Source organism: Triturus cristatus, chromosome 1_1, assembly GCF_964204655.1.
Source record: "Triturus cristatus chromosome 1_1, aTriCri1.1, whole genome shotgun sequence".
NCBI classification, from domain to species: domain Eukaryota; kingdom Metazoa; phylum Chordata; class Amphibia; order Caudata; family Salamandridae; genus Triturus; species Triturus cristatus.
In genome coordinates, this window is record NC_140579.1 from 1,179,061,109 (window position 1) to 1,179,088,486 (window position 27,378).

A 27,378-nucleotide genomic window follows, 5' to 3' on the forward strand; every position below is an offset into this window, starting at 1 on the left:
TCTCCCTATGAAAGTATGAGTTCCTCTGTGGGACAGATTCTCTGTTAGAGTGATTTGAATGGTCAGATTCCCTTGAAGGGGACCTAGGCCTCTCTTCCACTCTATCAGTCCCCTTAGGGAGGATTCCTCTGTCCTGTTCAGACCTTTCTGGGTCTGGCCCTTCAATCACAGAGTCCTGGTCATCCTGATTTTCATCATCAGACCCAGACACTGTAATTGACCCATACCCTGGTTAAGACCTGTCAGCTCCTAGAGCTGACCTAAGGTCATCTGCTATTAACAGATCTATCAGGTGTAGGGCTGAGGGACTCCGTCCTAGCTTCAGGTGTCTTTCAACACACATGGCCTTCAAGTCAGTGGAGGCCATGTCCTTGTACTGAGGCTGGGTGGACCCACTGGTTCCACCTTTTAAGGACATTCTAGTGTTGTGCAGTGTTGTACTACCTACACTAGTTTGTGGCCTACTGAACCTACCTTGAGCTGTAGCGAGGGTGTGCTATCCCTTCACAAACAGCTCTAAGTTCAGTAGAATTTATTGATACTAAGCTTGACTTTTATATGTACCTTGAGTACCTTTCGTGGTTTTCAGTTAGTAATTCAAATTGAGATTTTCTGGTAAAACAATGGCATGCTGGAATCCCACACGCTGCCCACCAATGTGAGAAGTTGGCCTGGCATATGCTGGTCACTAGCTATAGTGGCCACCTTGCACCAGTCCAATTTGACTCTTATGGTAGATAGGTTTAAGACAACCTTTTAAAGAAAGCTGTCCTAGTGGTAGCTGTGGAGAGCAGCCTTCAGGGAAAGTCTCAGAGGAATGTAAAGCAGCTTGTTTTACCTTATAATCTCTTGAATTACCAAATGAAAGGACACCACACAGGTATATATATCAAATATATATGTATTTATTTCTAGACACACTCTACTAATCTCTTTATGAGATTAGAAGCCAGATACACATTCAAATGTCAACGTTTCACAATAAATTAAGCACAAATATGGCTGGAGCCCTAGGGCCGTACCAGACCATATACTAAAAAAATTGGTATAAGAATGTCGACTTGCAAAATGACAAGGCCTAGGGCCTGGGGAATCTCTGGGGCTTCACTACTGCAGTGTTAGCAGGTAAGTAACAGGCCCACGGGAGACGCGTGCAGTGTGTGAACACAGCCACGGGTTCCCTATTGATTATAATGGTGCAAGTCGCGGTTGGATTTTTAAAGTTCTAGGGTACTTCTAGGAAGTCTTCAAGCAAGCCACTTACAAGGTAAGTACTTCGAGGGCCAACACACACTAGGGCACCGGAGTGCACAAGTTACCTCACCCAGGGAAGCCGGTTGCATAGGTGTCTTTTGGTCTCGGGTCGCGTCGCTGTTTTCTACGGAGACCAAAGAAGACTTGCTGCTTGCGTCGACTGAAGAAGTGTCCGGTGGAATCCAAGCCTGGATTCAAGATGGAGTCGACCTGAAAATTGAAGGGACAGGATTCAAAGTCACTTGCCCGTGACCGGTGGCCAGGAAGATGGCTGACCACGGATGTTGGGTGATTTCAGGTCGTCGATGGTGTTTTGACTCTTCGCTCACGAGGTCCAGGAGTGTTCGACGATGACCAGCAGCTGGATTCGGAGTGTCCCACGACGTCTGCGGCTGATGGCGGTGTCGGCAACCGGATTGGAGCCAACAAGCCTTGGCAACTACAAGTCTCGTGTAGACTGAAGAAAGTCGATGGTGCAGACCAGCAAGGTCTGAGGGACTCACCCAGCGAGGGTGAGTGAGGGCAGGCCTGGAGCAACCAGGGGAGCCCTTTTAGTCGATAAAGTCTTCAGGGGACCCACTAGCCAACTGGCAAGTGATCGCGAAGACGCCTCTTCAGGAAATGCTTCACAGGAGCCCACGGTCACTCGGGACGGGGTAGGCCTCTGATTTTCGCTGCAGAACCTGCTGGAGGCTTGGGCCACAAATGGTCCAATGCACAAGTCCGTAGGACGTCGTGAAGGGTTTGCACTCGACAATAGTGCACGGTCCCCGGGTATTGCTGTTCCTCGTCACTCGTGGCGTCCACTCGCCACAGCTTTGCTGGGGACTCACAATGGCCGTCGAGAAGTCAGGAAATCCAGGGACTTCGAACTCCGGCGGGAGCGGGAAAGTTTGCAACCGTTGATTAAGGTTTTTGGTCCTTTGGAGTCACTCCTTGACTCTAAGGGAGATTCTTCTGTCTTCCAAAGGTAGTGGAACGTCGAAGGGCCAGGATTCTTCTTTGTAGAGCGTCGTCCAGGGTTATCTGATTTGCAATGGTAAAGTTTGCTATCTTATAGTGAAGATAGGGGAGGGACTAGCTCTATGACCACTCCTCTAGGAGGGTCAGGGGAGGGGGTGGTTACACCCACTTCCCTTTGTCCAGTTTCACTTCAGAGCAGGGGCAGGTAGCCCCTGAACCGGTTTGAGCTGGCATATGCACAGAGGAGCCTACTGCTCCCCCAGTGCAGGACTCCAAAGCACTCTAGGAGTGCACCCACCCAGCCCCAATACACTAAATCCTGTCTGGAAGGTGGTGACACCTCCCTGTGACAGGATGCCTTTTGTTGGGCTTCCTCCACTGCGAGTTTCAGTCAGCAGCAGGAGGGCAGCCCATTGTCTGTGCTGGTGGCATCCATTTTGTGATGCCAGGGCTCTATAGGATTTCTATCGTTTTACATGTCGTCCCCTCTAGAAGGGTGGGAGCATGCTCCCACATCATGGACTGATGTGGGGGTATGATTCCAAGTTGTTTGACACCAAACACGACATGTTTTGATGCAGTCATTCCAAAGTTAGCATTTTAATGCACTTAAGAGTATATGGTTTAACCGCATCCACAAACAGCCATAGAGAATAGACTCTGGTAGCTGCAGAGGGGCCCTGCTCAGGCAGAGGCACCCCCTCACATTGTAAACCAAGCACCCTGCCCTCAGGATTGATGGGGCCTGCCATAGGGGTGGCTGATAGGTTTATAAGTGTGTGTATGGTGAGATATGGAAACCTATATCTCTGTGAGGAGTGCTAACACTACCTCACACAGGCTGCAGTAGCAGGCCTGTGGTGTCAGATTGAGAATGCTTCCCAGGGGTGGCATAAGACATGCTTCAGCCCCTGGTAGGCCTGTGAAGTACCTATGCCATAGGTACCTAAGGTACCATATACTAGGGGCTCATAAGGTACCACAGTATCCAATCACTAGTGCATCTAATATGCACACCAAGTCGTTTAGAGAGAACAGAGAGACTGGGGCCCTGATTAGCAGGGACCCAGCCAGACTATAGCCAGAAACCAGTGTATACATCAGAAAAAAGTGGGGGCAACATAAGTGCAGATCCTACACTCTTCATGATTCTAAGTTCCAGCGAGTACCATTTTTCTGAGGGAGGTTCTCTTGGTGATTTAGTTATTTTCCACAGAGCACAATAGTCTAAAAAGTTTGTGATTGCCTCATTTAAGCATACTATTTGATTGCCTGCAAGTTGGTGGTGAAAAATGCTTTGCAATTTAGTCTGAATTTACTAGACTCCATAGTCTTTTTGTGATCATTGAGTGTTTGATAGAGCCCTTTTTCCCTACTGGGAGAGTAAAAGAAAACAAAATTAAAGAATGGTCGGTCCATATTAACGGGTCAATCCCTGAAATTATAGTGGATTCGATATTTGAAAAGAGAGGGGTCCAGTGTGTGCCCAGCAATCTGAGTGGGTCCCTTGATCCATTGTTTAAGCAACAAAATCTGCATATTATTCTACAAAAGACTGCAGAGAGGATCTGTTGTGCTGTAAAATCCAAGTTAAAATTGCCAATAACTAGATAATGATCGTGCTTCAAACTGAGAGAAAGGAGCTGTGAGAGCAGATTGACGCTGATTAAAGGGCAATAACCTGGAGGTTTGTAGAAGACCCCCTCCAAAGCATTTCCCCGCTCATTCAAAGAAACCTGAAAAGCTAACATCTCCCACTCTCCAGAAGGAGCAGTGCACTATATGGAGCATATATAACACTCTTTAAAGAAGATGGCCGTCCCGCCTTTCCTATGGTCAGTTCTGTTACACTTTAACATCTTATGCCCTACAGGAAGAGCAACCAACATTTTCGGCAGGGTTGTGTCATTTAGCCTGGTTTCTTTTACAAAAACCACTTTGGGTTTGATATCTGAAATAATATTCCAAGTTTCTAAACAAAGTTTGGATAGGGACCTGTCATTAAGATAAATACATTTTAATGGTAATTCTGAGGAGAAACAGGATTCCAGTTCATACAGATTCTTCTCTGACCAATGTTGCAATTTTCACAAGAGAACGCTACTTCACTCCTATCCGGTAAGCCCATACAACACAAAGGGTGATGTTTCATCAAGTTCTTTCCTGTGTTTAGCACTGTTTCCCTTGAATAGGATAATTTTACATTGTTTTCTGTGCTGAAACCAGCAGGGATTCTGGCTCCTGTTCCTGTTTTGGTGCAGAAGGGCTTGCCTTTGGCATGCCCGTGGCATGTGCAGGGGTGTGAAATTTAATAAAATATCTACTTGTCCATCGGGCAGGTTGCTTCATATATCTACTTGTCCTGTAACAAAATCCACTTGTCCCTTTTGTGCCATGTAATGTGGCGATAAATTACGGCAGCAATCTCATTATGCAAGAGTTTTGATAAAGCCTCTCTAATTATGCCAGGGCTTGTACCATAGTAGGGTTTGAATACTAGCAATTCCCTTATGTTGCTATGTTTCTGCAGGTCTACATACTGGGGCTGAAGGTAGTGGTAAGCAATAGTTCAAAGGTTGGAATGCCCTTTTGAGTCTGTGCAAACCTACTAACTTGCATGTTCTAAGGGTTTTAAGGGTTTTCACCAACTCTTTTCTAATCTTTTCCCATACTGAAAAAGGTTGGAAATTTACTCCTGGCAGTGGCAGACGTAAAGCTTCTTCAGGGTTGGGGAAAAAGTGGTGGGAGGAAAAGTGAACTTGAAACATTCAGATTTTCACATGAGCAAATCTACACATGCACATTTGCTCATGCTAAAATGCAGTTCACAAATATTTTCCAGGAGTACTATTTCTTGTCCTACTTCTGTAAATTCTTGTGAATTCACGGAGGCTGTATATATGCACTTAATGCAAGGATATAAACCATGGATGCACTTTGGAGACTTTCTTTAAAAATTAGGCCTGGGGTTTGTGTTTAGTAAAATTATGTTTCTCTCTCTCCTTCGCTCGGTCTATCAGCAGGCTTCACTGTGAGTGACAGTATCCTGCTCTATTACAAGGAGCATGCTGGCACATACAATAGTTTTGTTCAGTTCCTGGAACTGCTGTGGCAATGTGTGCTTTTTGAGACCAACAGTTTTTTGCTTTTGCCAATGCTTGTTAGAATGGCGAAGGCCCTGCAGCTCCCACACAGATAAGGTTTTACAAAAACCATGCATAAACAAGTCACGCATTGACAAAACCAAAAGTCTGACCACCAATTTCAGACCTACTGGCTTTGCCAATGCTTGTTTATTTTTGTTTCCCACAATCGTATTTTAACTGGTTACACCGATTTTACATTATGAATATTTTTGGGAAATACAAGCATACATCAACATGTTACTAAATGATGCTGCAAAGATACGGTACCTAAAATCTTACAGTAGTTTAGCAAAATATTTTTTTCCTACTTGCATTTTTTTGTGAACATTTTGTTTTGAAAGCAAAGAATCCTCACTGTTGCTTTCAATCTTCTACAAATATTTGCATATATCAGAGAGCATTCTGGGAGCATTATACATAGCCTCATATTAGTAAACTTTGAAAACTTGTGTACATGTTTATACTGAAACCATCGTCAGTAGTGCAGGCAGAGCTTTGCATTAATGAACCATAAATACAAGTTTGAACAGTGTTAACACATGGACACACATATTACCATAACTGTAGTCAATGCCCTTCCTTGATCTATAATTTGGTACTGTAAACTGGCAGCTAAAGGGTTTGTGCTGTAGGGGGTTGGGCCTACTTGTCCCAAGGACAAAATAGACATTAAAACTTGTTGCCCTTGACCCCAAACAATATGTCTCGGGCGTCGGGCTATAGGAATTCCACATCCCTGATGTGTCCGCTGCACAGCGCCCTTGTTTTTAAGCCCACCTCCCAATAATGTCTAGACTGCTGACCATATACCTGCTGTCAAAGCGATACTTCTGGTTTTCACTTCACTGTTGAACCACCTTCAGCATATGACTGGAGACTTGGGTGGTGAACACGCCTCACGTTTATTTACAGATCAGAACCTGTGTCCATACAGCCAAACACCACAGCTTTTCTCGTCGCCCTCTTGCAAGATGCTGCTAGCGGGAACACCACACATCCCCATCCCTTCAACATTATAGCAAACAATACATAAAGGCCCATCCCATTTTCCACACAGAAGAGACAAAAATCTACAAGGGGTGCGGGCCCCTCTCTACCCACACACCACAGACCTATGAGGGGCTATCACCTACAGGGAAAAACCACAAGGATTCTACACAATAACAAAGAGAAAGGTCAACAGGAACCCTACACAATACCAAAGTGAAAGGTGCTCAGCCACCATGAGGCCCAACTAACCTAACCAGCACATTGCCTACAATATCTCCTAACTTTCAGCTGATTATCCCTTGTATCTTGGTCAAATCTGGCCACCCGAACATCTCTGAAATTCTCCTTCTCACTCTCATCCTCTGTACCCACTTGAAAGCCATCATCATCTATCCCCATCCACCCTGAACAAGACCCAGGTCCACTGTGTCAATGGCTGTCATTTACCTCCTTTCTGAAACAGAGCAAGCCTTCTCATATTCCACGTCTGACTATTGTCATTGTCCAACTTGTCTAACAACCTTCACACTGTAGGGACCCCATAACTTTGACAAACCTGGTCTCACTCCACCTGGTTTAACATTCAACCAGTCACCCACACCAATCGTTCCTACACCCTGACCTCCATCACTCTTTTTACTCCATTCTCTCTACATTCGTCCTGAAACCATGAAGGAGCCAACTTGATCCCTGGTTTCCTACCCCTCATCATCTCAAAGGGGCTTTCCCAGCGAGAGCATTGGGAGTGGTATGATACACCCACAATATGTCCTTTGCTGCATTCTTAACACTCAACTCTGCCGTGCTGGCTACTTCTATGGTTTCTTTGATAAAACGGTCTACCCTTTCCACGTGACGATTCCCGTAAGGGTTGTATAGAGCAGTGCAAAGATGTTTCACACCAATCCCTTTCAGAAATCTCTTCATCTCGTAGGAAGTGAGCTGCGTGCTGTTGTCGGTGACTAGTTTAGGCAGTATACCTTCTCTTCTAAAGACCTCTCCAAGCTTAGCAATAGTGGACCTTTAGTTCACATTCCTCATAAGCACAACTTCAAACCACCTTGATTTGGCATCAACCAGTACAGCAGCAAATCCCACCTGTTCTGGCAAAAAGTCAAACGGCCCAATAAAATCCAGGCTAATCTTTTCCCACACAAAACCTGCTTCTGACATGTGTTGTTGAATTCCCTTGACAGCCATTCATACTTTCAAACTGTTCTCCAAATTTCTACATTTCACACGCTTCTCTACCCATTGCTTGACCTCCCCATCCATCTTGAGCCGCCAAAAATGTTCCTTCAGTCTCTTCAGCGTAAAGGTTTGTCCCATATGACCTTCATGTGCTTACCGCACAAGTTTGTTCCTTAAAGTCCCTGGAGGTACAAACCTCTCACAATGAGTTGGTCCCCATTAACAGACAACTCTTCAAGCACTTTATGATATGGATTTCTGGCATCAGAATAAATACTTTCCCTCTGAACATCTCCTTTTATCATTCTTGTCACCGCTCATCCTCCCTTATTGCTCTCATCCACTATTCCATAGAAATTGACCCCACATATCTTCCACCGCATCTGCTACAACCTCCTCTGTGTCCAAATTACCTTAATCAGCAGCTTTTTCAGGCAGTTTCGACAGGCAATCCGCTACTCTATTCTTCCATCCAGGAAGGAACTCAATGGTATAGTCACAATCTTGCATTTTGACCGCCAACCTAGCCAGAAGTCCTGAACAATTCTTACTCCCATTGGGTTCCAAGACTTTCAGCAAAGGCTTGTGATCTGTCTTGAGCATAATCTTCATTCCCAAAATGAACGTGCAAAAGTAATTGGTTGCCCATGCGGCTGCTAATGCCTCCCGCTCAATGACAGAGTAATTCCTCTCTGCATCTGTCAGTCAGCGGGATGCAAAGGCCACAGTCCTTTGCACGTTCCCATGTAATTGGGTGAGAACAGCCCCAATACCCACAACACTAGCGTCCATAGTTAACACAGTTTTCAAATCACATTGAAACAGAACCAATCTGTCAGCATTTAAAAAATCACACTTGACTTGCTCAAAAGCTGCTCTCTGGACCTCATCCCATGCAAACTTCCTCCCCTCCCTCGTAAACTCTCTTAATGGTTCAGACTTGCCCATAAAGTCTCTCACAAACTTAGCGAAATATATTCCACAAGTCCCATGAAGGAACTTAGCTTATTTTTATCATCAGGAGTCTCTGCATTCACTGTAGCACTCACCAGATTTGAGTCTCACCTCTTCCCCAGAAATTAGATACCCCAAAAATTCAACCTCTTGCACCAAAAACATACGCATTTCTTTCTGCTAAGAAAAACATGCTTCCAACAACAGAGACACTTCACACAAAGTGTTATTATGAGTCTCAGTACTGTCCCCAAAATTCAATATGTCATCATGAAAAAAACATTTCTGATCTCAGATAACACTTTGGATATGAGACTATGAAAAACACTTGCGGCTGATGACAAGCTAAACGGCATTCTGTTAAACTGGTAAACCCCCTCAGAGGTTATGAATGCAGTTAAATAATTAGATTTTGGGTGCAGGCTGACCTGATGGTAAGCACTATTAAGATCCAATTTGGTAAAGTAACTTCCACCAGCCAACAGGAAAATTAACTCTGTAATATTAGGCCGAGGAAAGTGGTCCATAACCACATTTTAGTTCAGACTACAAAGGTCTACACAAAACCTCAATGACCCATCAGCCTTCTTTGTTATCACCACCGGAGATAACCATTGTGTGGCCTCCATCGGTTTGATAACCCCATCTAGGATCATTTGTTCAATTATCTTCTTGACCTCTACCCTTATTGTCACCAGAATTTTCCTAGCTACGTTCCTCACAGGAATTTCATCTTTCCTCAAAATTATTCTATTACAAAAGTCCTTAGCCAAACACAATTTGTTCTGAAAACAGGTTCAAACTGTTCCAACTAAGCATTCATGTCTTCATCATAAACAATCATGACTTGATCAACAGCCAATGGATCCACCACAATATTCAAGTCATATTGGTGTGACCATCCCAAAATTGGTGGACCCTCACTAGCTAGGTACACCTTTCCCCACATATGACGGTCCATGAACTCAATCCTAGCACTCCCATTACCCATCACCCCAATACTGGCCCCCAGATAACCCTTCAACACCACATCAGTTGAACACAACATCCTTCCAGGCCATACTGAATCAAAAGTTTGGGTATGATGGTGTAGAGTGATCAAGAATCGACCATCAAGGAAATCTTTTTCCAATCCACTTCAAAATGTGCTGTGGGACGTGTTCTCCTTGGATTCCACATCCTCGACATCTTCCTCCTCAGAGTCAACTATCAGAATTCTGTGTTCCGTGACCTTCTCTGCTTCTTCTATCAAAGCAACTTTCCTGTTGGTTGCCTAGCAGACACGTTCAAAGTGACACTTCTTCCCACAGGCACGGCACTCTTTGCCAACAGCATGACAATTCTTTGAGTCTCCCATATGAAAATTGCTGCCACATCTGTAGCAAAAGCGTGCTGTGGATTTACTTTGCACTGACGAAAAGCTGGTGGTTCTCATACCTCCCCCCTTTCCAAGTGTTTTACTAGATACAAGTTTTCTCTTTACTAGGGCCACAAGGTCAAAGTCACTGATCACCTCCGCTACCTCAGCAGTACTGTTACAGTCCATCTTTTGCATTACCTTCATACATTTGTCTAATTCTTCTACAATCTTGCTGATTTTGATAGTGTCCTTTAACCATGGCCGGTGCGATCGGTGCCACCGCACCGGGTGCTGACTTGGGGTGGGGGCGCCATGTTTATTGTTTTCCAAGCACCTGATGCAACATTCCTTGTCCCAGCAATTTCCAAAGCTTCAATAAAAATGTCAGGATAACTCCGGTGATTAATGTTTTTCTGGGGAGAGACCGGAGCTTTGTCGAGAAGTGGAAGTTTAGTTTTTTTTGACTCATCATAGCGCACAAGGTTAATATGTCTGCTGCAAAGAACGTGTACCATTCAGATCACAAAGTGCATACACTATAAATAGGTCAATGGGTTATGGCTTTTGTGCGAGAGGTCCTTTTGTTACTTGCAGTTTAAAAGTTAAAATCCTAATATAGAGCTGAGCGCTATTAACTGTCATCAAAGAGCTACATGCAAACTGCAAGGAATATATTACAGCTAAATGTGTTTTTTGCCCAGTTTTCCTTATCCTAATATTGCAAAAAGGGTTCATTTGGGTAGAAATCAAGTCGTCTTATTAAAGAAAATCCCTCACAATGGTGTTACATTTTAAATTCTGAATTTGTGCTTTTCCATATCAAGGACTCTTAAACTATACTGCCTACCAGTATGAATGATATGTGACTCCTACACCTTGTAGGCCTCTGTCTTATGTAACATTTCTTATACACTGATTTACACTTGTATGATCCTCTCAGTGCAACGTATGTGTGATATAAAGTGTTCTGACACCTTAAACTAGTATAAGTGGCGCTATAAAACTAAATGAATCTAAAAGATAGTGGTTATGGAGACTTGGGGGGCATTGTCAAATGGTGGTAGTGAGGGAATCCGTGGCGAAGTGGTCATTGGGGGGGGCGTCAACAAACATTGTCGCACAGGGCGCCACCAGGACTAAGGCTGGCCCTGCCTTTAACGTAGGATCACTGGCAGCCCAAAGTCGCTCCTGCATTTTTGTTGTTGTTGCATTAGACTATAAGTTGATCCCTTATAAGCTCCTCTGTCATGGATCCAAATCTGCACTTTGTGCCCAACTCCTTTAACATGGCCACAAATTCATCCACGACTCATTGGACTTCTGTGGTTGTGTGTAAACTTTGTGGCGTTGCATAGCAATATTTACAGTCTTGGCAAAACGCTTTTGTAGCTGCTACTTTGCTTCTTTGTACACAACCTCAGTGACTTCACCATTTTCCTCATAAACCTGTGGCACATATTTAAAGATGTGCTGACATTCCGTGCCCAAACACCCAGTCAGTAATACTTTTTTCTGAGAAAGTCATGACCCAATCTTCCCACTCAATGGGCGGCTCTCCTTGCTGCATTAAGAATGTAGGTGGCATTACAATCGACTGACTGATTGATGCTCATGGTGGCTCAATAAGTTCACCAAATGGAAAAAACAGTATAACCTGTAAGAAAATCAAGGTGCACAATGTCAAAATAACCACTAGATGGCACTGCAGGTCAAACTTCCATCCAGCAGCTTGCAGACTCTGATAGGATGCACTATCCTATGCAACAACCTAGGTGGTGCTGTTGTCAACTGGTAACAACTCAAGAGCCACAGTGTGACGGGAAAAGACAGCACAGGGCAAAGGTAAGGAGACTCAGGACAAAATGTTATAAAATCCCCGTGATCCTGTCCGTTTCCACACAAATGCAGCACATTAACCAATGATAACTACCGAACTATCCTGAGCGTGAGGTATTGGCAAAGAAACTCGGCCAAGTCTGCAGTTCCGCGCTGAGACAATTCGAGACAGCGCGCACTAGTAGAGTCGTGCTTGCATCGTTAGGTTGCCCAGCCAACAAAAATCAGTTAAGATGGCTCAAAATGGGTCCAGGCACCCGCTGTAAAAAAAAAAAAAAAAAAAAACATCCTTGTTGGGGGATCGCACACCAATAGCAGGATTGATCCGACTGCACGGATAAGGATCTGCGACACAGGTTTCTCTGCAGATCAGCACGTCGACCGTCGGTTCAGCTGAGTCTGGCTGATCACATCCTCGCGTTGCCAAAAATATATATGAACCACCTTCCACATATGACTGGAGACTTGGGTGGTGAACACGCTTCACGTTAATTTGCAGATCAAAAGCTGTGTCCATACTGCCAAACACCGGAGCTTCTCTTGTCGCCCAACCGCCCTCAAACCCGTATGTCACAATCCCCTTGACATCAATACCTCCCCTTCTTTAGCAAGATGCTGCCAGCGTGAGCACCACATCAAACCCAGCACTATTGATTATAACAGTCACCTTCTCCCCTCTTTCCCAGAAAAATGCCCCCGAACTTCCAACAGAAGTGTCTCTAACTCTAAAACTTTTTTTAGAATCTTAAAACAGCGATAATACAAATCAAATAAAAAATGAAGTGACCTTATAGAGGAACCTGGTTTTTGACCTTGTTTTCTATGGTACTCCTTAGTATTTTTCAGTATCCTAATAATGTAAAGCATGGGTTACTTTAGCCCATATCTCACTTTCTTACGTTATTTCTGAACGGGACTGCCTATCTTCTCTCTAGGTGACCTCCTGCTCTCTGATGGAGTGCTGATTCAAGGCAATGACTTGAAGATTGACGAGAGCTCTCTGACCGGAGAGTCGGACCAGGTTAAAAAGTCCCTGGACAAGGACCCCATGCTGCTGTCAGGTAAATCTGAAGGATCTCAGCATATGTTGTTTCACTGAAGGACTGCGGCTTTCACAGGTATAATGTGTCTTGTGAGTGATTCCTAATGATGCAGTTTATCTTATGAATACATGATTAGTTCACCGGTGCATGGCCTCCACGGTCTATGGCCATCTCTGGAGTGTCTAGTGTACTCCACTGGTTCAGAGATTCCAAACAATACAGTACATCTTGTGACTGAATGACTCTTCTGCTTGTACAGTTCTTATAAGACAAGCAGTCCATATCCTGTGTGAGAGACCAGTTCAATGGTGAAGTGCCTCCAGGGCATATAGGGCCTTATGTACGAACACATTTTCCCATAGACACAGAATGGGTAAAACCCTTTGATACATCTGGCCCATAGTGCCTTGAGAGTGACTTTTGCACATTTGTGGTGCATCAAGGGGAAACAGCTCAACTTGCACACTAGTGCTGTTCCTCCAGGGATTACAGAGAATTTGGTGAGCAACTAGTGCCCTTGTGTGAAGCTTCCAGAGCAATACAGTATGTCTTGTAAGCTAATAGCTTTTCCCTTCCTGGGGATCCTCATCAGTAGTCCCCTGGAAGAGAACTAGGGTTACAGGTCAGCAGCGTTTCCTTATATGGCATCCAGCAGATGCAGTTTAAGCGCTGTGCCTCCAGAGAAACAAGACTTCTTATGAGTGACTTAAACAATAGTGCAGTGCTCATAGAGGGTACATTGCATCTTATGAGTGAATGACTAATACAACTAGATAAGACCTACAGGGGCTACAGTGCATTGAGTTAGTGAATGGCTAGTGCATGCCTTCAGGATACAATGTGCATTGTGAGTAAATGACTAGTGCCTTCGTAAAATGATTGCAGGTGATTTGGTGCATGCAGCGAGTGACTGACTTATGCCCGACATCAAAACTTTAACTAGCCAGACATACCGAGGGCCCCTCACCTCCAAGGCAAGCTGTGGTTTGTCCTTGTACCAGGGCACTGGTTATTCACTCATTAGTTTAAATTATATTGTGGGGAACGATTGAGTGAGTTGAAGCTTGCTCTATAGTGATCCTAGAATAATGCGAGAGGCTCCATGTTGTGTACAGAGAGTGGTTGTGACAGAGGTGCTTGTTTAATGTGTGTAGAGAGTGAGGGGGTCTACATAGTATGTCGGGTGTGACTCTGACTGAGATTCTACAGTGCATACAGTACATGGGGAGAGGAAGTGGTCTGCCTATATAGTATGTGCAGAATGATTGTGACTGAGATGAGGCATTCCATACGTGTTTGGAGATTTAAGGTGAGGTATGGCACATAGTGTGCGCAAAGCGATTTGGTCTCGGGTGAGGCAACCCTTAAGTGTGTGGAGACAGGGAGGTGAAGTGATGCTCATAGTGTGCATGGTGTGATTGTGACTGACATGACAAAGCATAAGTGTGGAGAGAGTGAAGTGGTTCATATAGTTTACACAGAGCGGTTTTGACTAAGGCAAAGCATTGTATTCAAGGCATGGAGAGTGCGGTGAGGTGTACATATAACATATACATTTAATTTGACTGAGGTGAACCAATGCATGCAGAGTGTGTGGTGCAGTTTTGCCTATAGTGAGCACAAAGTGATAGTGACTAAAGTGAGGTTGTCTATGTGCATAGAGTAATTGTGATTGAGGTGAGCGCACAGTCTGTGGAGAGAAGGAGGTGAGATGGTTCCTGCTGCACACAATATCCAGCACTTAAACTTTGATCTAATTAATGTAGTACAGTATTTGCCTCTCATTCTCTTGTTGTTTTCGCTCTCATCTTCCTTCTTTTTTTTGTGCCCTTTCATGAATTCATGTCACCTTCCCCATTCTATGCTTCATGGCTCACCTTGCAGGTACCCACGTGATGGAGGGCTCTGGGAGAATGGTGGTCACTGCTGTTGGTGTCAACTCTCAGACGGGCATCATCTTCACCCTGCTTGGCGCCGGAGAGGGCGAGGAAGATAAGAAGGCCAAGAAAGGTAAGGGAAGCGTGAGGAATTGGGCGTTGGAGCCCCCTGCTCACCCTATCTGGAAACAGGTGTCCAGGAGGGAGGGTCTTAGCTGACAAAGAGGACCTGTAGGATGGAAGAGGGAATCAGCCCATCTCTAGAAAGGGATATGCAACAGATGTCATCACTTAGGTGGTGGTGCTGTGTCCTTCGTGGAGAGAGAGTAAAGCTTTTCCTCCTAAGCGTCTCTTCTGAACAGTTAACAAATGCCCCTAATTACCCTCTTACCTGCCCATATCCCTCGCTGTACCGTCTAAGCTATCAGTGTGTTTACTCCCCTCCAGAAAGGCATTAGAGCTTGTTCTGGACTAGCCACGGGCCTCCCCTTACAGACTTAGTTTGCAATCTGTCTGTACTGCAGTTACCTACAGACCCGAGGTAAGGCTCACACGATCTGCTTTCCTTACAGACCCGAAGTGCAACAACCTTTCACACCTCCACTGATCTTGCAACTATTATGTTCCAGTAGCCTCTCACATCTCCAGTTAACTAGTAGACCTTAAGTTCCACCAGCTGCTCACTTCACTTACCTCGTAAACTTCTCCAATAACCCAGACTTACTGTGAAGAAGCTCGCATCCTTCCTGTTCATCTAGAATACCTGAGGTTCCAGCAGTGTCCCGCTCGTTCCCTTTTCTTATAGACCCAGCGTCTGCCAGCTTCTCACACATCCATTCCCCAATAATTTCATGGTTCTGCACCTATACAGACTGCTCATCCAACAGCATCGCTGGCCTCAGCCCCGTGAAGGAAATCCCTTATTGACGGATCTAGACATCTTCCTTCAAACAGCCCCTGTATACTGATCCGCAAATCCGTGCATTTCAATCAATGCATAGCAATCCTTGACTCTTGAGCATTGCTTTGCAGCCTTTTCTAGCTCACAGTGCAAGGAAATGGGATCCACGCATTGAAATAACCTGGAAAATTCATACTTGCACTACGGCCTTTGTATTCGTCAGAAATGGTAACCACTAGCATGGCTAGTCTTTCTACCTCCGTCCCTGTAGACACACTGAGCTCTGGTAGTGCACCTTAATCCTGTCCTGCAGCACTCCCTGCTATTCCAGTACTTGGACCAGCACACAGCTCCACCTGTGACATATGCTACTATTCCAACTGCTGTTCTAGTATTACAGTCAATATGCAGCTCTGACAATGCTTCTCACATTTGATCTGTATTGACGCCTCTTTAACCTTCCAGATGAGAACATGCTTTGATTTCCCTTCATGTGGATTCCAGCCCCATTTTAATAAAGACACATAAAAAGCTTCTCCATCCTGGGATCTTCCTACGCACTGAAAAGTCTCATCCATGTGCGTGATCTCGGAGCTCTTTTACACTATCTCATCTGAAAATAAGCGTGTGTGGGTGCGAGTGTATAGATATATAAAAGCCTATCGCCAGGCTACACAGTCCATATTTATTGGAGCCAGTAGTACAGGACGCTGAGTCAGACCCAGGCAGCTTTTTATGGTCCCTTCCACGGTCATTCGATAAAAACAATGAAGGGAGTCGCATTCAATCAAGCGTTACCTTTTTTTTAATATGCATTTCAAAAAGAAACAAAACAAACTACCAGCCAGTATGTAATTATTACAGAATCATACTCCAGATCGCCCCACAATTACAGTTCAAATATTGTTGCATGCATACCCGGCTTCCCAACAGTCTCAGTAGATGAATAAGAACCACCACATGGCCAATCCTACCCTAAGAGAACCCATGACGGCATATTCCTGGATCCAGGATGACACCCACTATATGACGCATATCTAATGAACTGCCTGTGAGAAACACAGGAGCCCCGTTCTTGCCTATCAGCCATGTACCCCCCACGTCAGAAGGTGTGTTCTCGTCTGCCCCCTGTCTTTCCCTGGCCCACGTAATGAAAGGTTCCCAGATGTCCATTGGCCTGGAGGTTGGAGGCATTAATTCCCAGAAAGTAGTCAGTTAAGAGTGTCCATACGTGACGTCTCTGATCCAGTCTTTAATTAAAGGCGCCCTCTTCCTCCCCCAGTTGATTACAGTTTGGCGTTTGGCAAAAAGGAGTAGCAGTGCATGCAGTTTGCGAGCCTTGACTGGTGTGTCTTTTACATAGCTTATCAGACCCAATAGTGGAGTGGGATCTACAGGTGTGCCAATTATCTGGTGAATTGTGATAAAGATTGCGGACCAATACGTTTCCAGCTGTGGAAAGTTCTAGGCCATGTGGAGAAAGGTTGCTGGGGTGAAACTACACCTCCAGCAGCGGTCATCGTGGCGCAGTCCCATATGATGCAGGCTGACCGGCGTCCTGTAAAAACGATGTAGGAACTTAAAGTGTATTAGTCGGAGTTTATAGTTAGGGGATAGTTCAGTGAGTTGGCGACAGCAGTAAAACCACTGTTCCTCGGTCAGCAGGGTGGGGAGTTCGTCATTCCACGTGTGGAGTGCCCCTGGCTGTATCAGGGAAGCTGAGGTTTGCATGTGGGTGTAGAGTCGTGTGATTAGTCTGTGAGGCGTGACAACCTTCAACAGGTTCTCCAACGCTGGCATGGTGGGCGGAGGACTCGGGGAAAGTCTCATGCAACGTACGGCAAGCCGCCCTCAGCTTGAAATAAAGAAACAAATCACCAATGGGTACAGCCTGACCCTCCTCTACGACCGGAGGTGAACGAAATCAAGAGTTACCTTCACAAATCATTGAGTAGATGAATGATGTACTGGTGGAATGAGGAGCCCGAAGAGATACAGGACCCTTGCCTGTCTAAATTCTCCGTACCATATAAATGCGATGGTTATCATGGCAGTGTATTTAGCCCTGTTATCCACCCCTCCCACCTGTGAGAGCAAATTATTTCCAGATTAATAGGGACAATCACCACTATGTACTTTCTGAATGCGCATCATGGAAGTAGGTTAAGAGTTCGTCCATGGTGTTCAAAACCCCTAATAATCAGACTGATGTACTCCAAGGCCAAGATGGTTTTGATAGCACCAGAGTGGACACATCATTGGCGGTTCCCAAACCTCATTCACATGTTGGAGAGGTTGGCCTCCATGCTGTATCTCCTCTCCGGAATCCAAAGCCAAGTTGAATTTGGGAAGAAGAGTGCATGGATATTCTGAAGGAGGAAAAATGCCATGTTCCAGTGATAAGGCATTAAGAAAATGTTTCTTCCGGTTAGAAGACCCTGACCTCCAAAAGAGGTTAAAGTAGTTCTGGCTAAACTAATATGACTTCCTTCTGAACTTATTAACTAGACATGCTTATATCACGTTTTGCACAAACCAGGTTCTCTGGTAGTCATAACGTCTGCTGTCAGGGTTAATGATTTGCAGACTCTATGTTCTCAGGAGCCACACACAGCTTTTCATTCAAATAGGGTAGTTAGAAATCCCACTCTGCATTTCTGCTGTAGGTGGTCTCAGAGTTCCACATGCACCAGACTATATCCGTACCCACGTTGTGCCAAAGTCCTTCTTCTTTTCCAGCAGTACATTTTTACGCAGGTTATGTGTATTGTATTTCAACTTAGACAACAATACAAAGTTCAAGGACATGTTTGCCAATTATGGTCCTATCCTAGCTGGTTTCCCTTGATATAAGTAATCTATGTCCAAATCAGTGGTCGAAGTGGGTGGGATCGGCAGGGCACGGCGTGCCCCCTACTTCTTTAATTTGCTAGTGTCAGTTCCCCTACTTTCTTATTTTAAACATGCCTCCCCGACGGCAGAAATCGCCTAGTTAAGGCTCGGCTTTTTGGGGAAAGTGTCCAGTTCTCCTGCCACTGGTAGCTGCCCCCTCCCCCCCTCCCCCTCTTCCTTGTCTTTCTGTCTCACTCTCTTCATTTAGTGAAAACCGAGGCTTCTCTTTCCTCCTTTCGTTTATTTGCTCCCCTGTGAAATGGATCGAAAAAACAAAAACACTTTTGCTGGAAACGTCGTCTTTTTCTGACATTTTTCAATTTCTAAGTGCAGCCTCGGGGTGGAGAGAAATACAACATTCAAAATATGAAAAATAACTAACTAACTAACACACTAAAGCAAGACAGAGTGGTTACAAGGTGGCTAGATTGATTTATTCACACCTAAACACATTAGCGCCACTTCACAGTGTTTGCCAGTGAAGCGCTACTTTTGTTTTCTCGTTGGTCTTTGAACATTGTTTTACCTGGGTGGGAAAGTGCACTATTCCTGGAGGTACTGAAATACCTGCTTGATAGTTGAATTAGAAAACAAAATGTGTACAGCGGCAGTGTGTTCACGAATGTGGTCTTTTTAAACGATACTGCTTACGTTTTGTTAGGATATAAGCGATGGGCATTGTCCCTTCTGGGCCCTGCAGTCATGGCCTTAACTTTTCAGGCAAAAGCACTCTCTAATTCCTGAATGAGTGTAAAAAGAAAAAAAGGTAACCATGTTGTTCCTGCTTACATTTCACATGCTTTACTAAATCTTTCATTCCCTATGAGTGTTTGCTTTTTCTAGGATGTTGTTAAATCTTTTTTAGGCCGCATATTACTCTTGTCTAGTGCGTAATTTGAATTGAGTCACATCCCGGTAATTATAGCGGGTCAGTGCAGTGCAAGTTTCTCTCAGTGGGGCAGTAAGGTGTTCAGTGGGGGAGAGGATGTGGCACTATGGTCAGAGCTGCCGAATTTGGAACTGGGGAACCAGGTTCAGCCTTCATGACCAGTCCACCACACCACTCCCCCTGAGGGAGCACATTCCCATGCTAGGCCTTAGAAGGCCCCGCAAGATCTTAAAAGCCCTGGTATCTTAGCACCAGCAGGTGGACCCAAGCAATGGCAAGTGTAGGTTAACCTTGAAGACCTGTCCGCCACAATTCAGGGAGACTCTAGGGCAGTGCGACCACATCAGGCGCTGACCGGCTGCGGTCCGTGCAGCTAACAGAGGTGGGGCAGAGGGGCCGGGTGAGGGGGATTTCGAGGGACGATGTAGAGGGAAAATTAAATAATTAGTTAATTTTCCCTCTGCATCGTCCCTCGAATTCCCCCCGTACCTGGCCCACCGCTGTTACCTTCATGGACCGCAGCTACCTTAATGGACCGCAGCTGGTGCTGACTTCAGGTGGGGTTGTCGTGTTTGCAAGTATATTATGGTTTTAAAAGCACTTGCTGCCTCCTTCCTGGCCTCCCAACAATTTTGGGCAGCAATAAAAATGTCATGATAACTCTAGTGATTAATATTCTTAGTAGAGAGAGATGGTGGTTTGTCTAGTCGACGTTTTGACTCATGGAAAGGAAGCGCAGAGGGTTAATGTGCCTGCTGCTAAGAAAATGTACCATGCAGATCACAAAGTGCACATAATGTAAATAGGTCAGTGGGTTACTGCTTTTGTTAGAGAGACCCTATTGTTACTTGCAGTTAATAAGTTAAAATCCTAACATGGAACAGTGAGCTCTTAACTGTCATGTAAGAGCTGCATGCAAACTGCAAGGTATACATTAGAGCGTCATGGTGTTTTCCCCAGTCTTTGATTATCCTAATGTTGCAGAAAAAGGGTTCACTTGGGTAGAAATTAATTCTAATTATTAATGAGAAACACCAACCATGGTATTACGTTTTAAATTCTGAGTTTGTGTTTCTCCAGACCAATCACTATTAAACTATGTTGCCTACTTGTATAGTTGTCATGTGACTCCTACACCTTGTAGTTCTTTGCCTTATGTAACATTCTCTATACAGTGATTTACACACGTATGATTGTCCCTGTGAAATATGTGTGATGTAAAGCGCTCTGGCACTCTACACTGGTATTAGTGGTGCTTTAAATTTTCTTATACTTTATTATTTTGACATTTTTACACGTTAACAGTCTCTGCAAAGAATTTTCCTTATTAGTGCCAGTGGAACATACAACTGCAGCAGTGAGAAAGGTGACCAGTCAACCTTTGCAAAGGGCCCTCCACTTCACAGCAGCACAAGTCACGTTTTTAGGAACTTTTGATCCGTTTGAGCTAAAAACAATTTACTAGTTAAATTCGCCAGATTATGCGGCAGATGGTCTATTATGTGGCAAATTTGGCAGAGCCATAATTATGTGGAAAACCTTTGCAAACGAGGATATTTTGCCATCCATGTTTGAACTGCCCTTGTGGAAAAAGGGAGGAGAAGTGCTGATGACAGAAACTCCATGGTTGGGAGACAAATGGCTTGCGATTTCAATTTTAAGGATATTTGGGACATTCTGTGATTGGAAACGTATCCCACTTTTTGAATGTATTTTAATGTCAATAACTCATATTAAACAAACATGTGTAACCATTGGTTAAATTAAATGACGTTTTAAGATTTAACTGGTTAGTGAAATGGGAAACAAATACTAAAAATTGGGTTATTTTGTTCTTTCTGCCACACCTCTGACACCGCCCACTGACCCAATACACGGGTTATTCCCGCCCTCTGATACTCCGCCCACAGTTCCCCTACTTTTTCCCCCCACTTCGACCACTGGTCCAAATGGATAGTTTCCAACTTAGCCCTATATTGTCATAAAGTTACTGGTCTGTCCTCGGAAGCCCCAAAGCAGATTCCATAAGGCGAAAAGCTGCATGTACTACTTGATTAAGAAAAGTCACTATTTTTGGCATATGTATGGTGGATACCTAGAACTCTTTTCACACATTTACCAGTCCTCTAACCTGGACTTAGAATCGAGAACAGATTCCGAAGTTGGTTAAACATTTTTGTGGCAACTGTTTGGCTAGCATTTTCCTCTTTTCTGGGTGTTGCAATTCTGATGCAATTTCTGCTGCACCTTGTTGGGGATTGTCTCGCTACTGTATTCAATGTTTGACTATGAATAAAGATCCTATATTGCTGCTTTTAAAATACCTCAGATCCCAGTTTTGCATCATTGAAATAGTCAGCAAAGTCATAAACAATCCATCCTCTTCCATATTGATGGCATCAAGATATAGTTCCATTAAAACGAAAATAAACAGCTGCCATTATGGGACACAATGGAATACTGACACTGCAGGCTACCTTAAAGGTGCTGTGCCCATTCCAGCACTTGGAAACCCTTGCCAGTCATCAGTTTCTTTTTTCTATATCAGAATAACCGGCATATACACACAAATAGATATCTATCATACAAATAGATATATATCATACAAATAGATATATATTGTTAGACCTGGCACATTGGCGTAAGTCTTCCTTCCATTTTTCGTTGTGCCTCATGGATGTTTTTGCTGGTGTTAGTTGCTCAGGGCACAGTGCCACTGCTGTCCAGTGCCACAGTGCACGTGCTCCCTATTGTAAATTGATGTATGATTTGTGATTCCACGATTGGTTGGTTTGGTTTACTTGTCAGACCCTAGTACAGTGCACCAGGAGTGCCCAGGGCTTGTAATCCAAATACTGCTGGTGGGCTTGCAGCACTGGTTGTGCCACCCACAGAAGCAGCCTGTAAACATGTGTCTAAGGTCTGCCATTGCAGAGCCTTCGTGCAGTCTGGTACTGTCATGCTGACTGGGCAAGTGCACCCACTTGCCAGTCCCTAAACCTTCCCTTTTCTTCATATCAGACACCCCTATGGTAGGCCCAAGGACAGGGTGCATTGTAAGGATAAGGTAGGACATGCCCTGGTGTGTGTGGCATGTTCTAATAGTGAATTACAGCCATTTTCCTTTTTCACTATTGCAAGGCTACCTGGTCTCCATAGGCCAGAATGGGCAGTTTGGTTATTACATTTTATAATCCTAACTGACTCAGAGAACATGGTAGAAATTCCAATTTAGTATGCCTGAACTCAGGATGATAAAATACATCTTTTAGTAAAGTTGGTTTTAACATTCTGTGTTTGAAAATGCCACTTTTAGAAAGTAGGCATTTTCTTGTCTAACCATTCAAACCTGCCTCTGCTAGGCTGTGTGTATATTCCTTTGTCTGGAGTTTGAGTGACAGGGCTGGGGAATTCCAGGAGACAGGGTGAGGTGTCCCAGTGGTGAATAGAGAGATCTGCATCCAGATGGGTGGGAGGAGTTGCACCTGGGACCTGAATAGGGCTGTGCCTGCCTTCCACAATGCTGGCTCCACCTCCTGGGGAGCGGCTGATGTCTCTGCCCTGCACAGTGAATGAAGAGAAGGAATTCTGCCAACGAAGTGCTCCAGTGCTGTACTTGCCTTCCACAATGCTGGCTCCACCTCCTGTGGGGCGTCTAATGTTTCTGCCCTGCACTGTGAAAGGAAAGGAGAAGTCTGGTAAACAGAGTGCTTAGGAACTGGTTTGGACTGGACAAAGGCCCCTCTTCCTTCAGAGGACAAAGGATTTCTGGGTATAAATATTGGGACCCTGATCCCAAGAACTTAGATTAGATCACTTTGGGAAAACAAGAAGAACCTCTGCTGAGGGAGGAACCAGAAGAAGCTGAGGATGAAACTATCCCTAAACCTGGGGGATTGGCCTGCAGTGGTTGCCTTACTGCCAAAGAGAGGAGAAAGGAACTTTGTGTGTACTTTTGCTCAACTTGTGAAGGATCTCCAAGGGCTTGGAAAAGAGCTTGCCTCCTGCTGAAGTCTCAGGAACAACAGACTTCACTCCCCAGAGTTCTTTGGAAGTGCCTGCTGCTGTTGTTGGGCCTTCTGAGGGACTGCGTGTCGCAATGAGCTGGAAGCGCGACTCAAGAAGGAGAAGCGTGCTGCCGTCGGAGCTGTTGTCGTCGCATCTCGTAAAGTGTGTCGCCGCTGCAGCATCGCATCGAGCGGAAGCGTCTCGCATCATCCAGGAAGTGTCTCGCAACGCCGAAGAAGCGTGTCGCCATCGCAGCCATCGTAGCTGACGCATTGCACTGCATCAAGAGAAGAGTCTCGCATCGAGGAAGAAGCGTGTCGCCATCGCAGCCATCGTAGTTGTCGCATTGCACTGCATCAAGAAAAGCGCCTCACATCCACGGAGAAGCGTGCCGATGTCGGAGCTGCTGTCGTCGCATCGCGTAAAGGGGTGTCGCCGCTGAAACATCGCATCGAGCTGAAGCGTCTCGCAAACGTCTGCGAAAAGTGTCACTGCCAGGGCCGCTGTCGTCGCATCGCGTAACGTGTGTCGCCGCTGCAGCTGAAGCGTCGAGTCTTCTCGCAACATAAGAGAAGCGTAACGCATCTGGAAGATCTTCACGTCTTTATTTCTTTTGCACCAGAACTTTGCCGCATTTCCATCGCTGCGACATTGCTTGTCGTGGAAGCGCAACGCATCTAAAAGGTACATTGACTTAAAGTGTCGCATTTAAGAACTTAAGAGAACTAAGCAAAATTCTACCATCTAAAGTAACAGTATTGTGTGTTTTTGTCGTTTAATGGTCTTGTGGTAAATCTATACAAAGAATACTTATTTTTGATATAAAACCTGTGTGGTGTCCATTTGTAGTGTTGTCACTTGGTTACTGTATGTGTTCACAAATGCTTTACACACTGCCTCTGAGATAAGCCTGTCCGCTCATGCCAAGCTACCAAGGGGGTGAGCAGGGGTTATTTTAGGAGTGTACCCCCTTACCCTGACTAGAGGGAGGAGGTTTCTATTTGTCACAAGTGCATACCTGTGTCAACTAGAGACTCCCAAGTCTAACATTGGTGGTCAGCGGTGAGGATTCTGGACTTGCATTTGTGACTCATGTACAGTGATTGGTGAACACTACTTAGTGTGTGCAGACCTTAACGCAACCAATACTTATTGGTAAATTTCTTTTTGGGACTTTCTATTTTTGAGTACTGCCAAGCTTAACCATATTGGAGAAAGCAGCATCCATAGTCTCTGTTGATACTACATTTGAGTGGGAAGAAGAGAAATTGGACAGCTACACTGCCAGGCAACTGAAATTCTTCTGCAAGAAATTTAATGTTTGCACTACGGGATGTCAAAGTAAGGCAGAGTTCTACAAGGCGCTGAGGGCCTGGGTAGAAGTAAGGAATGCCACTGATGATGATAATGCCGACGAACAGCTGGATGGGCCAGTCGGTCCAAGAAGAAGGAGAACCCCTTCCCCTGCTGGTAGCAATGTTTCTGGTAAAAGTCTATCTCCAGAGGAGTTGGCAGATAGAAAAGAGTGTAGGATGCACGAATTGGAGCTGACCAAGCTCAAGTTAGGTGGGCAGTTAGAATTTGAAATGCAAAGTAGAAAGTTAGCCCTAGAAGAGAAAAAGCTACAGTATGAACATGAAAAGGTTTTGAGGGAGTTGGAGTTGAAAGCCCAGAGTTTAGAAATTGCTCCCTCTGGTGGCAGCACACCGTCAATGCCTGTAGAATCTAGAGTTTATATCCCTAAAGATGTGGTGAAGGAATTTTTTTAAAATGATGATATTGGGCAGTGGTTCAAGGCCTATGAAGTAGACATGTCTTCCCACCGGGTTCCTGAGCAGGATTGGGGAGCGGGGTTGTGGGGACGGTTCCTTAGTGAGGGGCGGGACACACTGCTAGACTTGCCTTCTGATGTCTATAATTCCTATCCCCACATGAAAGATGCATTGATGTCTAGATATGGTTTGACCCCTGAGATGTACAGACAGAGGTTCAGGGCTTGCACAAAGATAGCAAACAGTACCTATGTTGAATATGTTACTCTTTTCTGCAGAGCATTGGATGGTTGGGTGAAGGGTAGCAAAGTTAATGATTTTCAGGGATTGCTTGATTTGATTGCATGGGAGCACTTGTCAAGTAACTGTTTTCCTGAGCTACGCCAGCACCTGATTGATAGTAGGCTGACTAATCCTAGGATGCTTGCTGAGGAGGCGGACCGCTGGGTCAGTACCAGGGTCCACAAGGGTCACATGGGAGACTCAGCCAAGAGTGGGCAGGGTCCCCAGCAGAAGAGTGGGGGGGACAAGGGTAAACAGAGGGAGTTCCATAAGAGGCCCCAAAGTAATCCCCAAGGGAACCAAGGGAAAGGTTCTCAGCCTCCCCCCCAGAAACCGTCAGGGGCCCCGACAGGTCCACCTGTTCAAAGAGGGCCCCCGAGATGCTACAAATGTAGTGAACTGGGTAATTTTGCCAATGATACCAAGTGTCGCCTTTTTGGAAAACCAACACCCACTGGTGCAGCCCCCCGGCAGATGGCTAGTGTAGCCCTGGTTGAGGAGAGGGGTGCCCGAGGTGGGTGGATTCCCGCAGAAATGTCCCTTGTCTCATTAGGAGACTGTGAGGTGGTCCCTAGGACCCAGCTGCCTGATAACACTAAAAAGTACAGGCAGTGGGTGACCATGAATGGCCATAGAGTGGAGGCTCTGAGAGACACAGGGGCCAGTTTGACAGCTGTCAAGTGTCACCTGGTGTCTCAAGAGCAGGTTGTCCCTGGAGCATTCTACCCCGTTGTTGCCGCTGACAACACAGAGAGTCACTGCAAGGTGGCTCAGGTTCCCTTCGAGTGTGGGGGGGGGGGGGGGTCTCTGGTACTCTTCAGGTAACTGTGAGGCCCGCCATGCCTGTTGACTGTTTGTTAGGGAATGACTTGGAGAGCTCACCTTGGGCGAAGGTGGAGCGGAATGCACATTTAGAAATGTTGGGTATGCCTGACTGGGCGTGTGTGACCACCCGGTCAACGGCAGCGAGTAAAGGTGCTGAAGAGGACCTGGAGCCTGAGAGGGAGGCCCAGGTACCTGCCAGCAAGAGGAGAGGCAGGAGGCGCAGGAAACCGGCCCCCGAAGTTTCCACGGTCCCGGAGGGAGCAGACCCTGAGGGGGATGCCATGGAGCCTACAGGGGAATAGGTAGCCGAACTGGGGGACCTGCCTGAGCTGAACCATTGGCAGCAAGAAGGAGAACCCTCCAGGGAGGAATTCTGCAAGGAGCAGAAAGAATGCCCTTCTCTTGTGGGTCTGTGGCAACAGGCTGCATACCAGGCAGCAGGTGATCAGTCTGGATCACATTGGATCTACTGGGAGAATGACCTCCTATATACAGAGCCTAAGGTTGCTGAGCCTGGGTCAGCCCGTGTGCTGGTGGTACCCCAGCGCTTCAGAGCCTTCCTACTGGGGCTGGCTCATGATGTTCCATTGGCAGGACATTTGGGGCAGGACAAGACCTTTGTAAGGCGTGTCACCCATTTTTATTGGCCCCAAATGCGCAGGAGTTCAGACACTCACTGCAGGACATGCCAGACTTGCCAGGCAAGTGGTAAGAGTGGGAGGAAGCGCAAGGCTCCTCTCCAGCCCTTCCCTGTAGTCAGCACCCCCTTTGAGCGGGTGGGTATTGACATTGTGGGGCCACTGGACCCCAAGACAGCCATGGGCAACAGGTTCATCCTGGTCTTGGTGGACCATGCCACCCGGTACCCGGAAGACATATCTCTGAGGACAGTGACGGCCCCCGTGGTGGGATGAGCACTGATGGGAATTTTCTCCCGAGTGGGATTCCCTCGCGAGGTAGTGTCTGACCGGGGGACCAACTTCATTTCCAAGTATATGAAGTCCCTGTGGCAAGAGTGTGGTGTAACCTACAAGTTTACCACACCTTACCACCCCCAAGGAAACGGGTTGGTTGAGAGATTCAACCAAACCCTTAAAGGCATGATAATGGGTCTTGAGGAACCTATGAGGCTTAAGTGGGACGTCCTCTTACCATGCCTGCTCTTTGCTTACCGTGAGGTGCCACAGAAATCTCT

The 27,378-nt window shown here is 45.7% G+C and overlaps 1 protein-coding gene across 8 annotated transcripts in view; it reads left to right on the forward strand.

Annotated features, from left to right (window-relative positions):
* Positions 1–27,378, forward strand: part of LOC146871815 (plasma membrane calcium-transporting ATPase 4-like) — a 1,579,909-nt gene that overhangs the window by 1,121,214 nt on the left and 431,317 nt on the right. For all 8 annotated transcript variants that reach the window (XM_085651731.1, XM_085651670.1, XM_085651690.1 and 5 more), the window contains exons 6-7: positions 12,630–12,755; positions 14,622–14,747. In XM_085651731.1, coding sequence (XP_085507857.1) covers positions 12,630–12,755; positions 14,622–14,747 — 252 coding nt within the window. The remainder of the gene's footprint in view (positions 1–12,629; positions 12,756–14,621; positions 14,748–27,378) is intronic.